Below are 12,558 nucleotides of genomic sequence, written 5' to 3'. Positions count from 1 at the left end.
GGGAGCACACCCCCCCACCCCCCATCCTCGAATAGTTTTTCTCATCCTTCGCATTCAGCTCCTAGCCCAACTTCGTGTTTTCCTGAGGGAGATACAAATATGGAGCATCCCATGGGGATGATTTTCTGGCTTCGGTCATTAGATGGGAAAAGATGTTTTCAGAAAAACTGCCCCGTGGGCCGGTCAGCCGAGATCTTGAGGTCGTGGCCGCGGCTGCTCTTCGTGTAGAGCTGGACTCTGAACTCCAGCTGCTCGCTCAGCTCGTCCAGAGCCCGGGTGCAGGACTCCAGGCTCTCGGCCAGTTTCTGAATCTTGGCCTTTAGCACGGCCTGGCTAACCCTGGTGGCCCCCTCGGCCCGCCTGGGGACGAGGAAGCCGCGGGAGCCAAAGAAGACGATGAAGTATACCGAGTTGTACAGCGCGATGGAAGCGTTCCTCCCGCACTGCAGCAGCTGGCGGTCTCCGCCGCCCTGCCCACGGCAGAAGAAGTCGAGGCAGCTCAGCATCTCGCGCATCTGGTCCTGGCAGGTGGCCGCGATCTCCTGCACGCGCCGCAGCTCCCGGGAGTTGCAGAAGATCAGGGAGAGGTCAGACGTGATGGTTACGGCCCCGCCGGCGGTGGCCACCCCCAGTCCCACGGCCGAGGCCAGCAGCGAGACCCCCAGGGTGACGGGGCTGAGCGAGAGTCCCACGATGGCGGCCACAGCGCCCGCCGCGCTCAGCGAGCTGCCGGCCACGTTGGCCGCCAGGGAGCGCCGGCGTAGGCGCTCTAGGCGCCGGGCCACCTCGCGCAGACGCAGTAGCTGGCCGTGCAGCCGGCCGCGGCGGTCCAGCAGCAGCCCCTGGAAGCGTCGCAGAGCATCCGCGCCCTGCAGCTCCCGGGCCGCCGGCCTCTCCATGTCCTGCGGGGATGAGACACGCGGTTAGCCCGAAGTCGAGCGCAACAGCTACGGCCACCCAAGGGGAAAAGGGTCATTTTCCAATGAGTCATATGTCAGGTTCTCAAAGACCCGTTCTGTCATCTGGGACGAGTTCTCCACTTCCCAGGACCTTAAATCCGAGTAAGCCAATAGGAATAATGCTCTCGTCCACTTTTCTCCCAGGGAATGCCAAGGATTGATTTTTTTTTTTTAATCTGTTAAATAAGGGAGTGTTGGAGAAGAAACGGCAACCTACTCCAGTATTCTTGCCTAGAGAATCCTATGGACAGAGGAGCCTGGTGGGCTGCTGTCCATAGGGTCACATAGAGTTGGACACGACTGAAGCGACTTAGCATGCATGCATGCATGCATTGAAAAAGGAAATGGAAACCCACTCCAGTATTCTTGCCTGGAGAATCCCAGGGACAGAGGAGCCTAGTGGGCTGCCATCTATGGGGTCGCACAGAGTCCCACATGGCTGAAGCGACTTAGCAGAAGCAGCAGCAGCAGCTATTAATATTGTAAGTCTACTGCAATTACTGAAGGGCTTCCCAGGTGACTAAGTGGTAAAGAATCAGCCTGCCAATGCAGAAGATGCAAGTTCGATCCCTGGGTGGGGAAGATCTCCTGGAGAAGGAAATGGCTACCCACTCCAGTATTCTTGCCTGCAGAATTCTATGGATGGAGGAGCCTGGCAGGCTACAATCCATGGGATCAGAAAGAGCTGCCCAGGATTGAACAGGCATGGAATACTGAGCCCTCATCTCTGAAAGATGACATGTGGCAAGCAGTAGGTTGTACCCCTTTACAAAGCCCTTTCCTTACAAGAAGACTAAGATCTTAAGAGTTTTGCAATAGTTTTTTCCCCTCTCTGATGAGTGAAAAAGACAAATCACCAAAAACTCAAAAAGCATCTATCAAATGTAAGAAACTAATTTTTCTAAGTTAGATGCTCACCTGAAGCAACTCTTCTGTTTGTTATTTTTCCCAGCTCTTATCTTAGAATCACTATTTCTTTTAACTAGAGCTCATCAGGTCTTCAGAAATCTCACTCTTTGATACATGCTTAATTAGAAGTAAATTACACTAGCACCAGTATGTCCTTTTATGATGAAAGCTCCCTTTAAAAATGAGTAACAATTGAACAGAATTTTAAAAGGGGCCACAATTTTTGTTGAACAGCTCACTGAGGGCTACCCGTACCGAGCTGAACGGAAGCCAATTGAAGATGACTAACAGAGAAAACTGTACATCCTGAGTAAAAGTACATCCTTTCCAGTTGCCAAAGATTTCTCCCTTCATAGCCATTGTACTTTTCATTATTAGGAACTTCTCAAAAGTGACAAAGTGATAGAAATCCACCATTTCACTACTGTGAGATATCAGAACAGAAATGATTATTCTCATGTGGAAGGTGAGGAAATTGAAAGACAAGTTCTACCTGCAGCTGATACTTCACAGAGCCCAGTGTAGAATCTTGGTCTCTAGACGCCTAGATCTTAATTTTATTAGCATGCCTCCATAATTGTACCCACCACTGACAAACTGCCAGATAAAGACACCTCTGAGCAAAAACGAGGCAAAGTTACTCCAAATATATTACGGACCAAGGATACAACCCCAGTATTACCAGTCCAGTGGCTATTTTTTCAGATAGCATCCCTCTGGTCTCCCCACTTACCACTCACTTCTGGCTATCTCCAGGAAAGAAGAATCTGAGGCTGTTTCTGGATGAGCAAGCTTTATAGTTCCAGAGAGCCAATGACGGCCCTGGGAAAGCCTTGTCTTATTCTGAGAATTTGCCGTTTCCTGTCCTGGCCCCTGCTGCCTTCATCCAGAAGGATATGACATGGTGGAAAATGACCCGCCAGCCTCGCAGCACATCCCGTATTTAGGAAATGAACATTGTGTGTTCGCTTTCCCCCAAACGCAGGAAAAGAACCACAGGCTCTTCCCCAACTTGAAACAACTGCTGTCATTGTCCCGCGGGCATACTCTGCCTTCCCTTTCCTGAAAATAGCTAATGACGTTATCTGAGAGGACATAAAACGCACCCCAGGCTGACCAATTATAGTGTTTCTTGGGAGGCCACCAGTACACAACCACTTTTTAAAAAGAAAAAGGGAAGAGACTCTTATTATCTGATAGAGCCACTCACAGTCCACTCCCGTATTTTTTTTAAAAAGCATCGTGAGTCTGAGCCTTTGAAACACGTGATTCAGTAGGCGCGCAACCATCAGAATGCAAAGCCACGCCCACAGGAAGTGCTGCGTGCAGTTTTGAGCATCTCCAGCTGCAGAGAAGCTCTTGGAGGTCTCAGAAAGGGCACACCTCGGGCCAAATGCGTCAGAAAAATCAGTGGGGTCAGGCTGCACGAGGAGCTAATTATACACTTTCAATAGCAGCGGGGATTCTGTTTCCTGGGTTTTCATGGGAAGCAACCACTGTAGCCCAGCCAAGAGTTATATGAGTGCATTCTACCCCCACGGAGTGAAGCACCAGCTGAAGGGCAATATTCTGGATCATTCAGGAGAGGAAAACAAGGATAGCGTCTGTGGATGCTTTCTGGGACATTCAGATAGGTGTTGGCCGTTCAGCCAGGAAGACTCCTGCCACAGGTTCCCAGATAGGAATTATTGTCTGAATTCTCTGGTTTGTCTGGAAAGCCTTAGCAACCATATCTTTCTTGAACACAAGTCCCCCACCTTTATAAGTAGACATGGTATTGAGGAACACAACCCAGTTTTTTGCTACTCACAATCATGGGCCTTTGAACTTGCTTTTTCTGAATCTGACCCATGTCCAAAAATTCTGGTTACAGCTCCTCAAAGGATAAACATAACCCTCAGTCAGACACTTTCAGTGCCTGCCTGTGCTTTTGAGGTAAGAGGTGGGAAAATGTCTTCCACTGAACCCACAGACATAGTCATTTCCAAATGGAATGTAAAGCAGGGTGAATTGGGCAGGCGGTCAGGCAGTGGTAGAGTAGGCAGGGAGTGAGACAATGTACCCTGATTCTTCAATTCCCATTTGCTCCTCCAGCTTCTCTGGACATTTTCTTGTGTTTGGGGTTTTGTTGTTGTTTAGTCACTGAGTGGTATCTGTAGCGTGCCAGGCTCCTCTGTCCATGGGATTCTCAGGCAAGATTACTGGAGTGGGTTGCCATTTCCTTTCCCAGGGGATCTTCCTGACCCAGGGATCGAACCCTCGTCTCCTGCATTGGCAGGCAGATTCTTTACCACTGAGCCACCAGGGAAGCCGTGTTTGGGGTTTCAGTTCAGTTCAGTTGCTCCGTCATGTCTGACTCTTTTCGACCCCATGAATCACAGCACGCCAGGCCTCCCTGTCCATCACCAACTCCTGGAGTTCGCTCAGACTCACGTCCATCGAGTCGGTGATGCCATCCAGCCATCTCATCCTCTGTCATCCCCTTCTCCTCCTGCCCCCAATCCCTCCCAGCATCAGAGTCTTTTCCAATGAGTCAACTCTTCGAATGAGGTGGCCAAAGTACTGGAGTTTCAGCTTTAGCATCATTCCTTCCAAAGAAATCCCAGAACTGATCTCCTTCAGAATGGACTGGTTGGATCTCCTTGCAGTCCAAGGGACTCTCAAGAGTCTTCTCCAACACCACAGTTCAAAAGCATCAATTTGGGGTTTAGATGAACACAAATAAATATTTCATGAATGGGTGAATGTTGCTGGGATACAGAGAGGATCGTCATCTTCAGAGCATCAATAATCATAGTACAGAAGCAGCATGTAGAGGAGAAGGTCCAGGAGAATGGGCAGCACTGACCTCAGCCAATATCCAAGAATTCGTTTTTCTCTATTACAAATCCGTTTTCTTTGGGTGTTTTCTTTTTTTTAATGGAACTAAAAGAATTCATTCATTTGACAGTTTGGGTTTGTTGTTGTTTTACCGCCTATAAAAATCCGGTACTTCACATCATTTTTAAAAATGGACACATGAACATAATACTTTTGGCTCAGTATTTATTTACTTTCATATATTTAAGCACAATAAGAAATTTGAGGAATAATTGAAGGTATTTTGATCAAAAGTATTATTGAGGCTGTTCCCCCAACATCTTGGGGACTGAACCCTCAAATTTATTTTTTAAACTGTTTTCTGGGCACCTGTAACCCATCACCCCAGACACGTTACATTGAAAATGGTGACTGACCTTCAGATTAAACGTGCAACCAGGGCTGTGACCCACTGCTGTAGAAGCTGTGAATTCTCTGACCACTGGTTACATCGCAGCAGAAACAGTACGGCTAGTAGATAGCAGTTTGTGAGTCAGGTGTTTACACAGTTAAGTTATTAACAACTCATGAGTCTGGGGCCCCCAGCTAAAATTATCACATTTTAAAAATAAAGTGATAACTATGTTCTGGGCCTCCCAGAGTTCTAGAAAGGTCCGGGCCACCTCTATTTTTTTAAGGGTCTCAGTGAATTTTTTTTTTTAAAGAAGAAATTTTATAAATGAGAAGGTCCTATTGTATAGCACAGAAAATTATATTCAGTATACTATGAGAAACCAAAATGAAACAGAATATTTTTTAAAAGAATGTATATATAGGGCTGGCCCAAAAAGTTCATTCGGGTTTTTCCATAATATCTTACAGAAAAACTCAAACAAACTTTTTGGCCAACCCAGTATATGTATAACTGAATCACTTTGCTGTATAGCAGAAATTTTTTAAATTAATTTTTATTGGAGTCTAGTTGGTTTATAATGTGTTTGTTTCTGCTGTACAGGAAAGTAAATCAGTTATGCATAGACATGTATCCACTGTTTTTTAGATTCTTTCCATATAGAGCATTACAGAGTATTGAGTAGAGTTTCCTGTGCTATAGAGTAGGTCCTTATTAGTTATCTATTTTATATATATTAGTGTGTATGTTAGTCCCAGTCTCCCAATTTATCCCCTCTTCTTTCCCCTCTTGGTAACCATAAGTTTGTTTTCTACATCCGTAACTCTATTTCTGTTTTTGTAAATAAGTTCATTTGTACCCTTTTTTTAGATTCCACATACAAACAGTATCTATATTTCTCTATCTTACTTCACTCAGTATGACAGTCCATCCATGTGGCTGCAGCAGAAATGAACATAACACTGTAAAGCAGCTATACTTCAATCAAAATAAAATCAATAAAAAGAAATTTTAAAATGAGATATAAAAATGTGTGGTTTATTTCTTTTAATTGCCATATGACAGATCTTACAATATCACTATTTCTCTATTCATAAGATAATCACTGATTTATAAAATAGTACATTACATTGGCAGTGTGACACAAATTTAGGGAGCTCACACTTGGTGCTCTGTGACAACCTAGAGGGGTGGGATGGGGTGGAAAGTTCAAGAGGGAGGGGACATGTGTATGCCTATGGTTGATTCATGCTGATGTATGGCAGAAACAAACACAATATTGCAAGCAATTATCCTCCAATTAAAAATAAATAAAATTTTTAAAAATTAATATTTATTTATTTGGCTGTGCTGAGTCTTAGTTGCAACACAAGGGATCTTCAGTCTTCACTGTGGCATCAGGACCTAGTTACCGGACCAGGGATCTAATCCAGGCCCCCTGCACTGGGAACATGGAGTCTTTCCCCTGGACCACCAGAGAAGTCCCCAGTGATGGCTTTTTTTCTTTTAGCCTTTCTTGGTGTATCAGTGACTGTGAATAGAACCCTTTTCGGAGACAATATCAAAAGTATAAAATAGAGACAATTTGTGAATGTGAGATTTAGGCCAAAGGTTTTTCAGACTTTCCTTTGTACTAGGTCCTAATGTGTTCAGTTCAGTTCAGTTCAGTCACTCAGTCATGTCTGACTCCTTGCAACCCCATGAATCGCAGCACGCCAGGCCTCCCTGTCCATCACCAACTCCCGGAGTTCACTCAAACTCACGACCATCGAGTCAGTGATGCCATCCAGCCATCTCATCCTCTGTCATCCCCTTCTCCTCCTGCCCCCAATCCCTCCCAGCATCAGAGTCTTTTCCAATGAGTCAACTCTTCGCATGAGGTGGCCAAAGTGCTGGAGTTTCAGCTTTAGCATCATTCCTTCCAATGAACACCCAGGGTTCATCTCCTTCAGAATGGACTGGTTGGATCTCCTTGTAGTCCAAGCTACAGTTATCCAAATAAACAAAAGTAAGTTAAAATAATACCACCACTGCCTGAGGATCTTTGCCCACTTTTTTGTTCTTTTTTTTTTTGGTAAATTGCATGAGCATGTAAGTGCTATGGCACATAATTAGACTCAAATCACTTGCTGAATGTGAAGTATTTTGTTTTCTTAAAGAAGTGTCATTATTTTCATAATAATTTGATGAGAATTATGATCCAGTGGTTAAGAATCTGCCTTGCAATGCAGGGGACACAGGTTCAATCCCTGGTCGAGGAACTAAGATTCCATGTGCCTCAGAGCAACTAAGCCATGCCACAATTAGAGAGTCTGTGCGAGCAACGAAAGATACTGAAAGATCCTGCTGGACATAATGAAGATCCTGAGTGCAGCAATTAAGACCTACACAGCCAAAAAAAATTTTTAACGTTTTTTAATTAATAAAATAGATATCTATGTTGCCTGAGATCTAAACTATTAATGCCAGAAACTTATGGAATTGCACAGGAAAGAAAGTATTGAGCTCCAGCCATTTTCAATTTCTCCAGATTAGCCTCTGATCATTAATGTATACACACATCCTTAACCATTCGTGTTTAAACACTGGCCTGTGTTCTTCTCTCTACTTAGCGTTCCTGCAGATACACACTTCTCCATGTTGACATAGTCCTCACCTCTGTCATTTTCAATAGCTCTGTTATAATCCCATTGTTTGCTTAGTCATTTCCCTATTAGACACTTGGATTGCCTCCAGTTTTTTTCACTAGTTTAACTAGAGTTACCGGGAACATCTGTGTAAATTTTCCCCCTTGGGATCATTTCTTTGGGGAGTATTCACAAACAGGAAAATACCAAGTAAAAGAGAATGAACATTTTCATGGTTTTTGTTGCATGTTGTTGTATTGCTTTCCAAAAAACCAGTTTATTGATATAATGCAATAAGCTTTGTAAGAATTCCAGCTGCAGGCTATGAGACTACTCAAAGACTACTTAATTTGTTTGGTTTATTTCAGCTCCACAAACATGTATCAAATACCTGGGTGTGTCAGACACCACGCTAGATTCTGAGAATAAAAAGCTGAGTAAGATACCATGTCTGCCATCCAGAATGAAGACAATCCACTGGAGAGAAAAATACAGAAGAGATCATTTCAATTCTATGTGGAAAGTGCCAGAGGTGTGTGCACCAAAGAAGCACAGAGTCCTATGAAGCACTAGTTAGGACTTTCTAGAAGCACTGCTATTGAGCTGAAACTTGAGAGTGGAACAGAAGTGGTTATTTGCATAGAAGTTAGGAGGGAGAGGAGAGCAAGCTAAGGGAACAGAATGGACAAAGGTGTGGTACGGCATTTAGGATGCTTTAGGCAGTTTTCTCGGAGAAGGCAATGGCACCCCACTCCAGTACTCTTGCCTGGAAAATCCCATGGACCGAGGAGCCTGATAGGCTGCAGTCCATGGGGTCACTAGGAGTCGGACACGACTGAGCAACTTCACTTTCTCTTTTCACTTTCATGCATTGGAGAAGGAAATGGCAACCCACTGCAGTGTTCTTGCCTGGAGAATCCCAGGGACGGGGGAGCCTGGTGGGCTGCCATCTATGGGGTCGCACAGAGTCGGACACAACTGAAGTGACTTAGCATAGCATAGCATAGGCACTTTTCTATGGCTGAGCATAAAGTGGATCTGCGGGTGTCCAGGAATGAGGCTGAAGGGATACACAGGAGGCAAGTCACCTGAAATTTATTTATTTTGGGGGGAATCAAATCATTTTATTGAGGGGTTTCAGGGGAGGGTTGAAAGGCTGGGAAGACAATGAGATCTGACATCTGTCTGCTGGCCAGGACCTCCCCAGCTTCACAGCCGCTGAAAGAGGAATTTGTTACAGTGCATGGTGGGAGTTGGGGCTTTCCTGGTGACTCAGATGGTAAAGAATCTGCCTGCCATGCAAGAGACCCAGGGTTCAATCCCTGGGTTGGGAAGATCCCCTGGGAGAAGGGAATGGCAACCCACTCCAGTATTCTTGCCTGGAGAATTCCATGGACAGAGGGGCCTGACAAGCAATGCAGTTCATGGGGTTGCAAAGAGTTGGACACAACTGAGTGACTAACACTTTCACTTTTAAGATGAGAGTTAAGCTCATTTTTTTCCAGATTAATCCCTTTTAAAATAGTAATATGTTTTTTTTTAATTAAAAATTTTTTTAATTAATTAATTTTACTTTACAATATTGTATTGGTTTTGCCATACATTGACTTGAATCCACCATGTACATGTGTTCCCCATCCTGAACCCCTCTCCCACCTCCATCCCCATCCCATCCCTCCGGGTCACCCCAGTGCACCAGCCCCGAGCACCCTGTATCATGCATCGAACCTGGACTGGCAATTCGTTTCATATATGATAATTTACATGTTTCAATGCCATTCTCCCATCCTGCCCTTGCCCTCTCCCACAGAGTCTAAAAGACTGTTCAATACATCTGTGTCTATTTTGCTGTCTCACATACAGGGTTATCGTTACCATCTTTCTAAATTCCATATATATGCGTTAGTATACTGTATTGGTGTTTTTCTTTCTGGCTTACTTCACTCTGTATAATAGGCTCCAGCTTCATCCACCTCATTAGAACTGATTCAAATGTATTCTTTTTAATGGCTGAGTAATATTCCATATTACACAGGAACACACAGGAATACATTCCTGTGTATATGTACCACAGCTTTCTTATACATTCATCTGCTGATGGACATCTAGGTTGCTTCCAAGTCCTGGCTACTATAAACAGTGCTTCGATGAACATCGGGGTACACATGTCTCTTTCATTTCTGGTTTCCTTGGTGTGTATGCCCAGCAGTGGGATTGTTGGGTCATATGGAAGTTCTATTTCCAGTTTTTTAAGGAAATCCCCACACTGTTCTCGGAGAAGGCAATGGCAACCCACTCCAGTGTTCTTGTCTGGAGAATCCCAGGGATGGGGGAGCCTGGTGGGCTGCCATCTATGGGGTCGAACAGAGTCGGACACAATTGAATCGACTTAGCAGCAGCAGCAGCAGCCACACTGTTCTCCATAGTGGCTGTATTAGTTTGCATTCCCACCAACAGTGTAAGAAGGTTCCCTTTTCTCCACACCCTCTTCAGCATTTATTGCTTGTAGACTTTTGGATAGCAGCCATTCTTATTGGCGTGAAATGGTACCTCATTGTGGTTTTGATTTGCATTTCTCTGATAATGAGTGATGTTGAGCATCTTTTCATGTGTTTGTTAGCCAGTAATATGCTTTTCTATAGATGAGTTATTGCTCTTTGTCTTTTTCTTTCCTTGATCTGTTACTGTTGTTTACATCTACTTCTAGAAACTCTATTCTATTTTACTTATCAATTTACCTTTTTAAATTCAAGATAATATTATTTTGAAAATCATTGCCTCATAGTAACATTTTTATTTTTAAAGGAAGAATCTATCATAATCACATTTTCCTGGAAAATTTTACTTGCTTGTTCTTCTGGACAAATCTGACAATGGGAGCTCGTTGGCTGCTGTAACCTTGCTAATATTATCAACTGAAGCTGATTTAAGTTTGTTCCACTTCCTCCTTCACAGGTGTGCACACTTGCACAGAACACCTGGGATCATGTGGGTGAAACATACATTACATCATTCACATAGAAGCATTGGCCCCACAGGCTCTATTATAGTATAACTTCTTTACCACATGCCTTTTCCTCTGGTGCCACAAAGACTACAGCTGAGTCTACATCCCTTTGGTAACCTAAAGCTTCTCTTATCTCCCGGGACACGGGCAAACTATTACCTTGGTCTCTTCCTTTCCCAGACTTAGTCATTTTCTCCCAAGTTCTCAGGCATTCATAACAATCATTGCAACCTGGATCCTAACCCCTGCTTGTTCTATATGTAGAGAGGCATAAGAAATCTTCAGGGCTCCCTCAAATCTCAGATATTTGAATAGTTTCATTTTTAGCATGTGTCTTACAGGCGAGAGAATGTTAGATATTGGTCTTCCTTTTTAACTTTGTTTAAAGCCTATGTTTAATAAGAAGAATTCAGTCATTTCACATCAGACATTACAGTGAAGCAAGAGTGTATGCTTCTATACTCTGAAAGTTGATTGTTTTTGTTCTAGTTATTTGCTTTTTAAAAAATAAATGGTTATTATTGAGGGTTTTCAACTTTATTTGCTTTTGAATTAGACGAGAAAATAACTTTTTTGTAGTCTTCTTTTCCCCCTAAATTTAGCACTTTAAAAATTATTTCTGGGACTTCCCTGGTGGTCCAGTGGCTAAGACTCCGTGCTCCCAATGCAGAAGGCCCAGGTTCTATCCCTGGTCAGGGAACTAGATCCCATATGCTGCAACAAAAGATCCTGTGTGCTCCAAACAAGACTTGGTGCAGCCAAATAAATAAATAAAATATTATTATAATATTAAAAAAGCATTTCTGCCTTTACTTTCTTTTTTAAGTTAAAATTTTTATTCTGAGAAAAATATACATTCACATGTAAGGAAGAACACAGAGAAATTCACTATCCTTCACAGTTTCCCTTAATGGTAAAACTTTGCAAAACTATAATAGAATACCACCAGAATCGATGTCAGTACAACCCACCCATTTTTTTTTTTTTGAAATTTGAACAAAATCTGTATTTTAGTCAGTAGTACTGTATTACATGTTAATTTCCTGTGTTTGTTTTTACAACAGAGTATTTCTTTATATTCTCAGAATTAGATTAGAAGTTTTTCAAGCCTCATTCAGGTTTTTCTATGCTAAAAAAAAAAGTTAAACCACCTTTGAAAAATAGGGAAAACAGATTCTATAAGGTAGACCTCTGTGTATACAGTGATAACGTGGGGCTTGAATCCTGAGTCTACATCTCCTGTGTGGTGTTAGGCAAATCACTGAACCTCTCTGAGACCTTACAAAGTTTTCTTGATTAAATTAGAAAATGAACATTGAGTCCTTTTGAGACCTAGGAATTTGGGTACAAACATGAGTTATTGGTACCTTTTTCCAAACCAGTGACTACTTGTGATTTCTGATGACTTTTAAATAGTTCAACTGTTTATACTTTATTATTTTGATAGTATATTATTTATTAGCTGATTTTTTTAATCAGCATATTATCATAGACTTTCTAAGGCTCTCTCATAAATATTTGTATTTTTCAGCTATGGGGCCATTCAAAAGTGATTTTTAACTTATCAACTTATAATGTTCTTGCCCTTTTTGCAACTGTCTTAGATAGCTTGAGTATTCTTGTCTAGCAAATCCTATGGACAGAGGAGCCTGGTGGGTCCATGGGGAACCTAGTCCATGGAGTCACACAGAGTGTGACACATCTGACGTGACTTAGCACACACACTCGCAGAGCAGAGAAAGTTTGTTTGCTGAGGAAAAAAAATAAAGAGACAAGACCTGAAAGGCAAACAGAAAGAAAGTCTAAATTTTTATTTCTTGCCGTCCTTCTGTTCCATGAGTCATC

At 43.0% G+C, this 12,558-nt stretch overlaps 1 protein-coding gene across 2 annotated transcripts in view; it reads right to left on the bottom strand.

Moving 5' to 3' along the window:
- Positions 1-6: 6 nt before the first annotated feature.
- The window catches only part of APOLD1 (apolipoprotein L domain containing 1), a 50,586-nt gene continuing 38,034 nt past the window's right edge, over positions 7-12,558 (bottom strand). Inside the window, exons 1-2 of one of the 2 annotated variants that reach the window (XM_010858699.1) lie at positions 2,602-3,583; positions 7-902 (exon numbers count right to left, since the gene is read on the bottom strand). In XM_010858699.1, coding sequence (XP_010857001.1) covers positions 159-899 — 741 coding nt within the window. In that variant the 5' untranslated portion in view covers positions 900-902; positions 2,602-3,583 and the 3' untranslated portion in view covers positions 7-158. Of the gene's footprint in view, positions 903-2,601; positions 3,584-12,558 lie in introns of those variants that run through there. The other variant, XM_010858700.1, reaches the window with a different exon arrangement.

The sequence above is a fragment of the Bison bison genome, unplaced genomic scaffold, assembly GCF_000754665.1.
Source record: "Bison bison bison isolate TAMUID 2011002044 unplaced genomic scaffold, Bison_UMD1.0 scf7180017864390, whole genome shotgun sequence".
Classification (NCBI taxonomy): domain Eukaryota; kingdom Metazoa; phylum Chordata; class Mammalia; order Artiodactyla; family Bovidae; genus Bison; species Bison bison.
The sequence above is the reverse complement of the archived record's forward strand: the minus strand, read 5'-3'. Positions and strand labels throughout refer to the sequence as shown.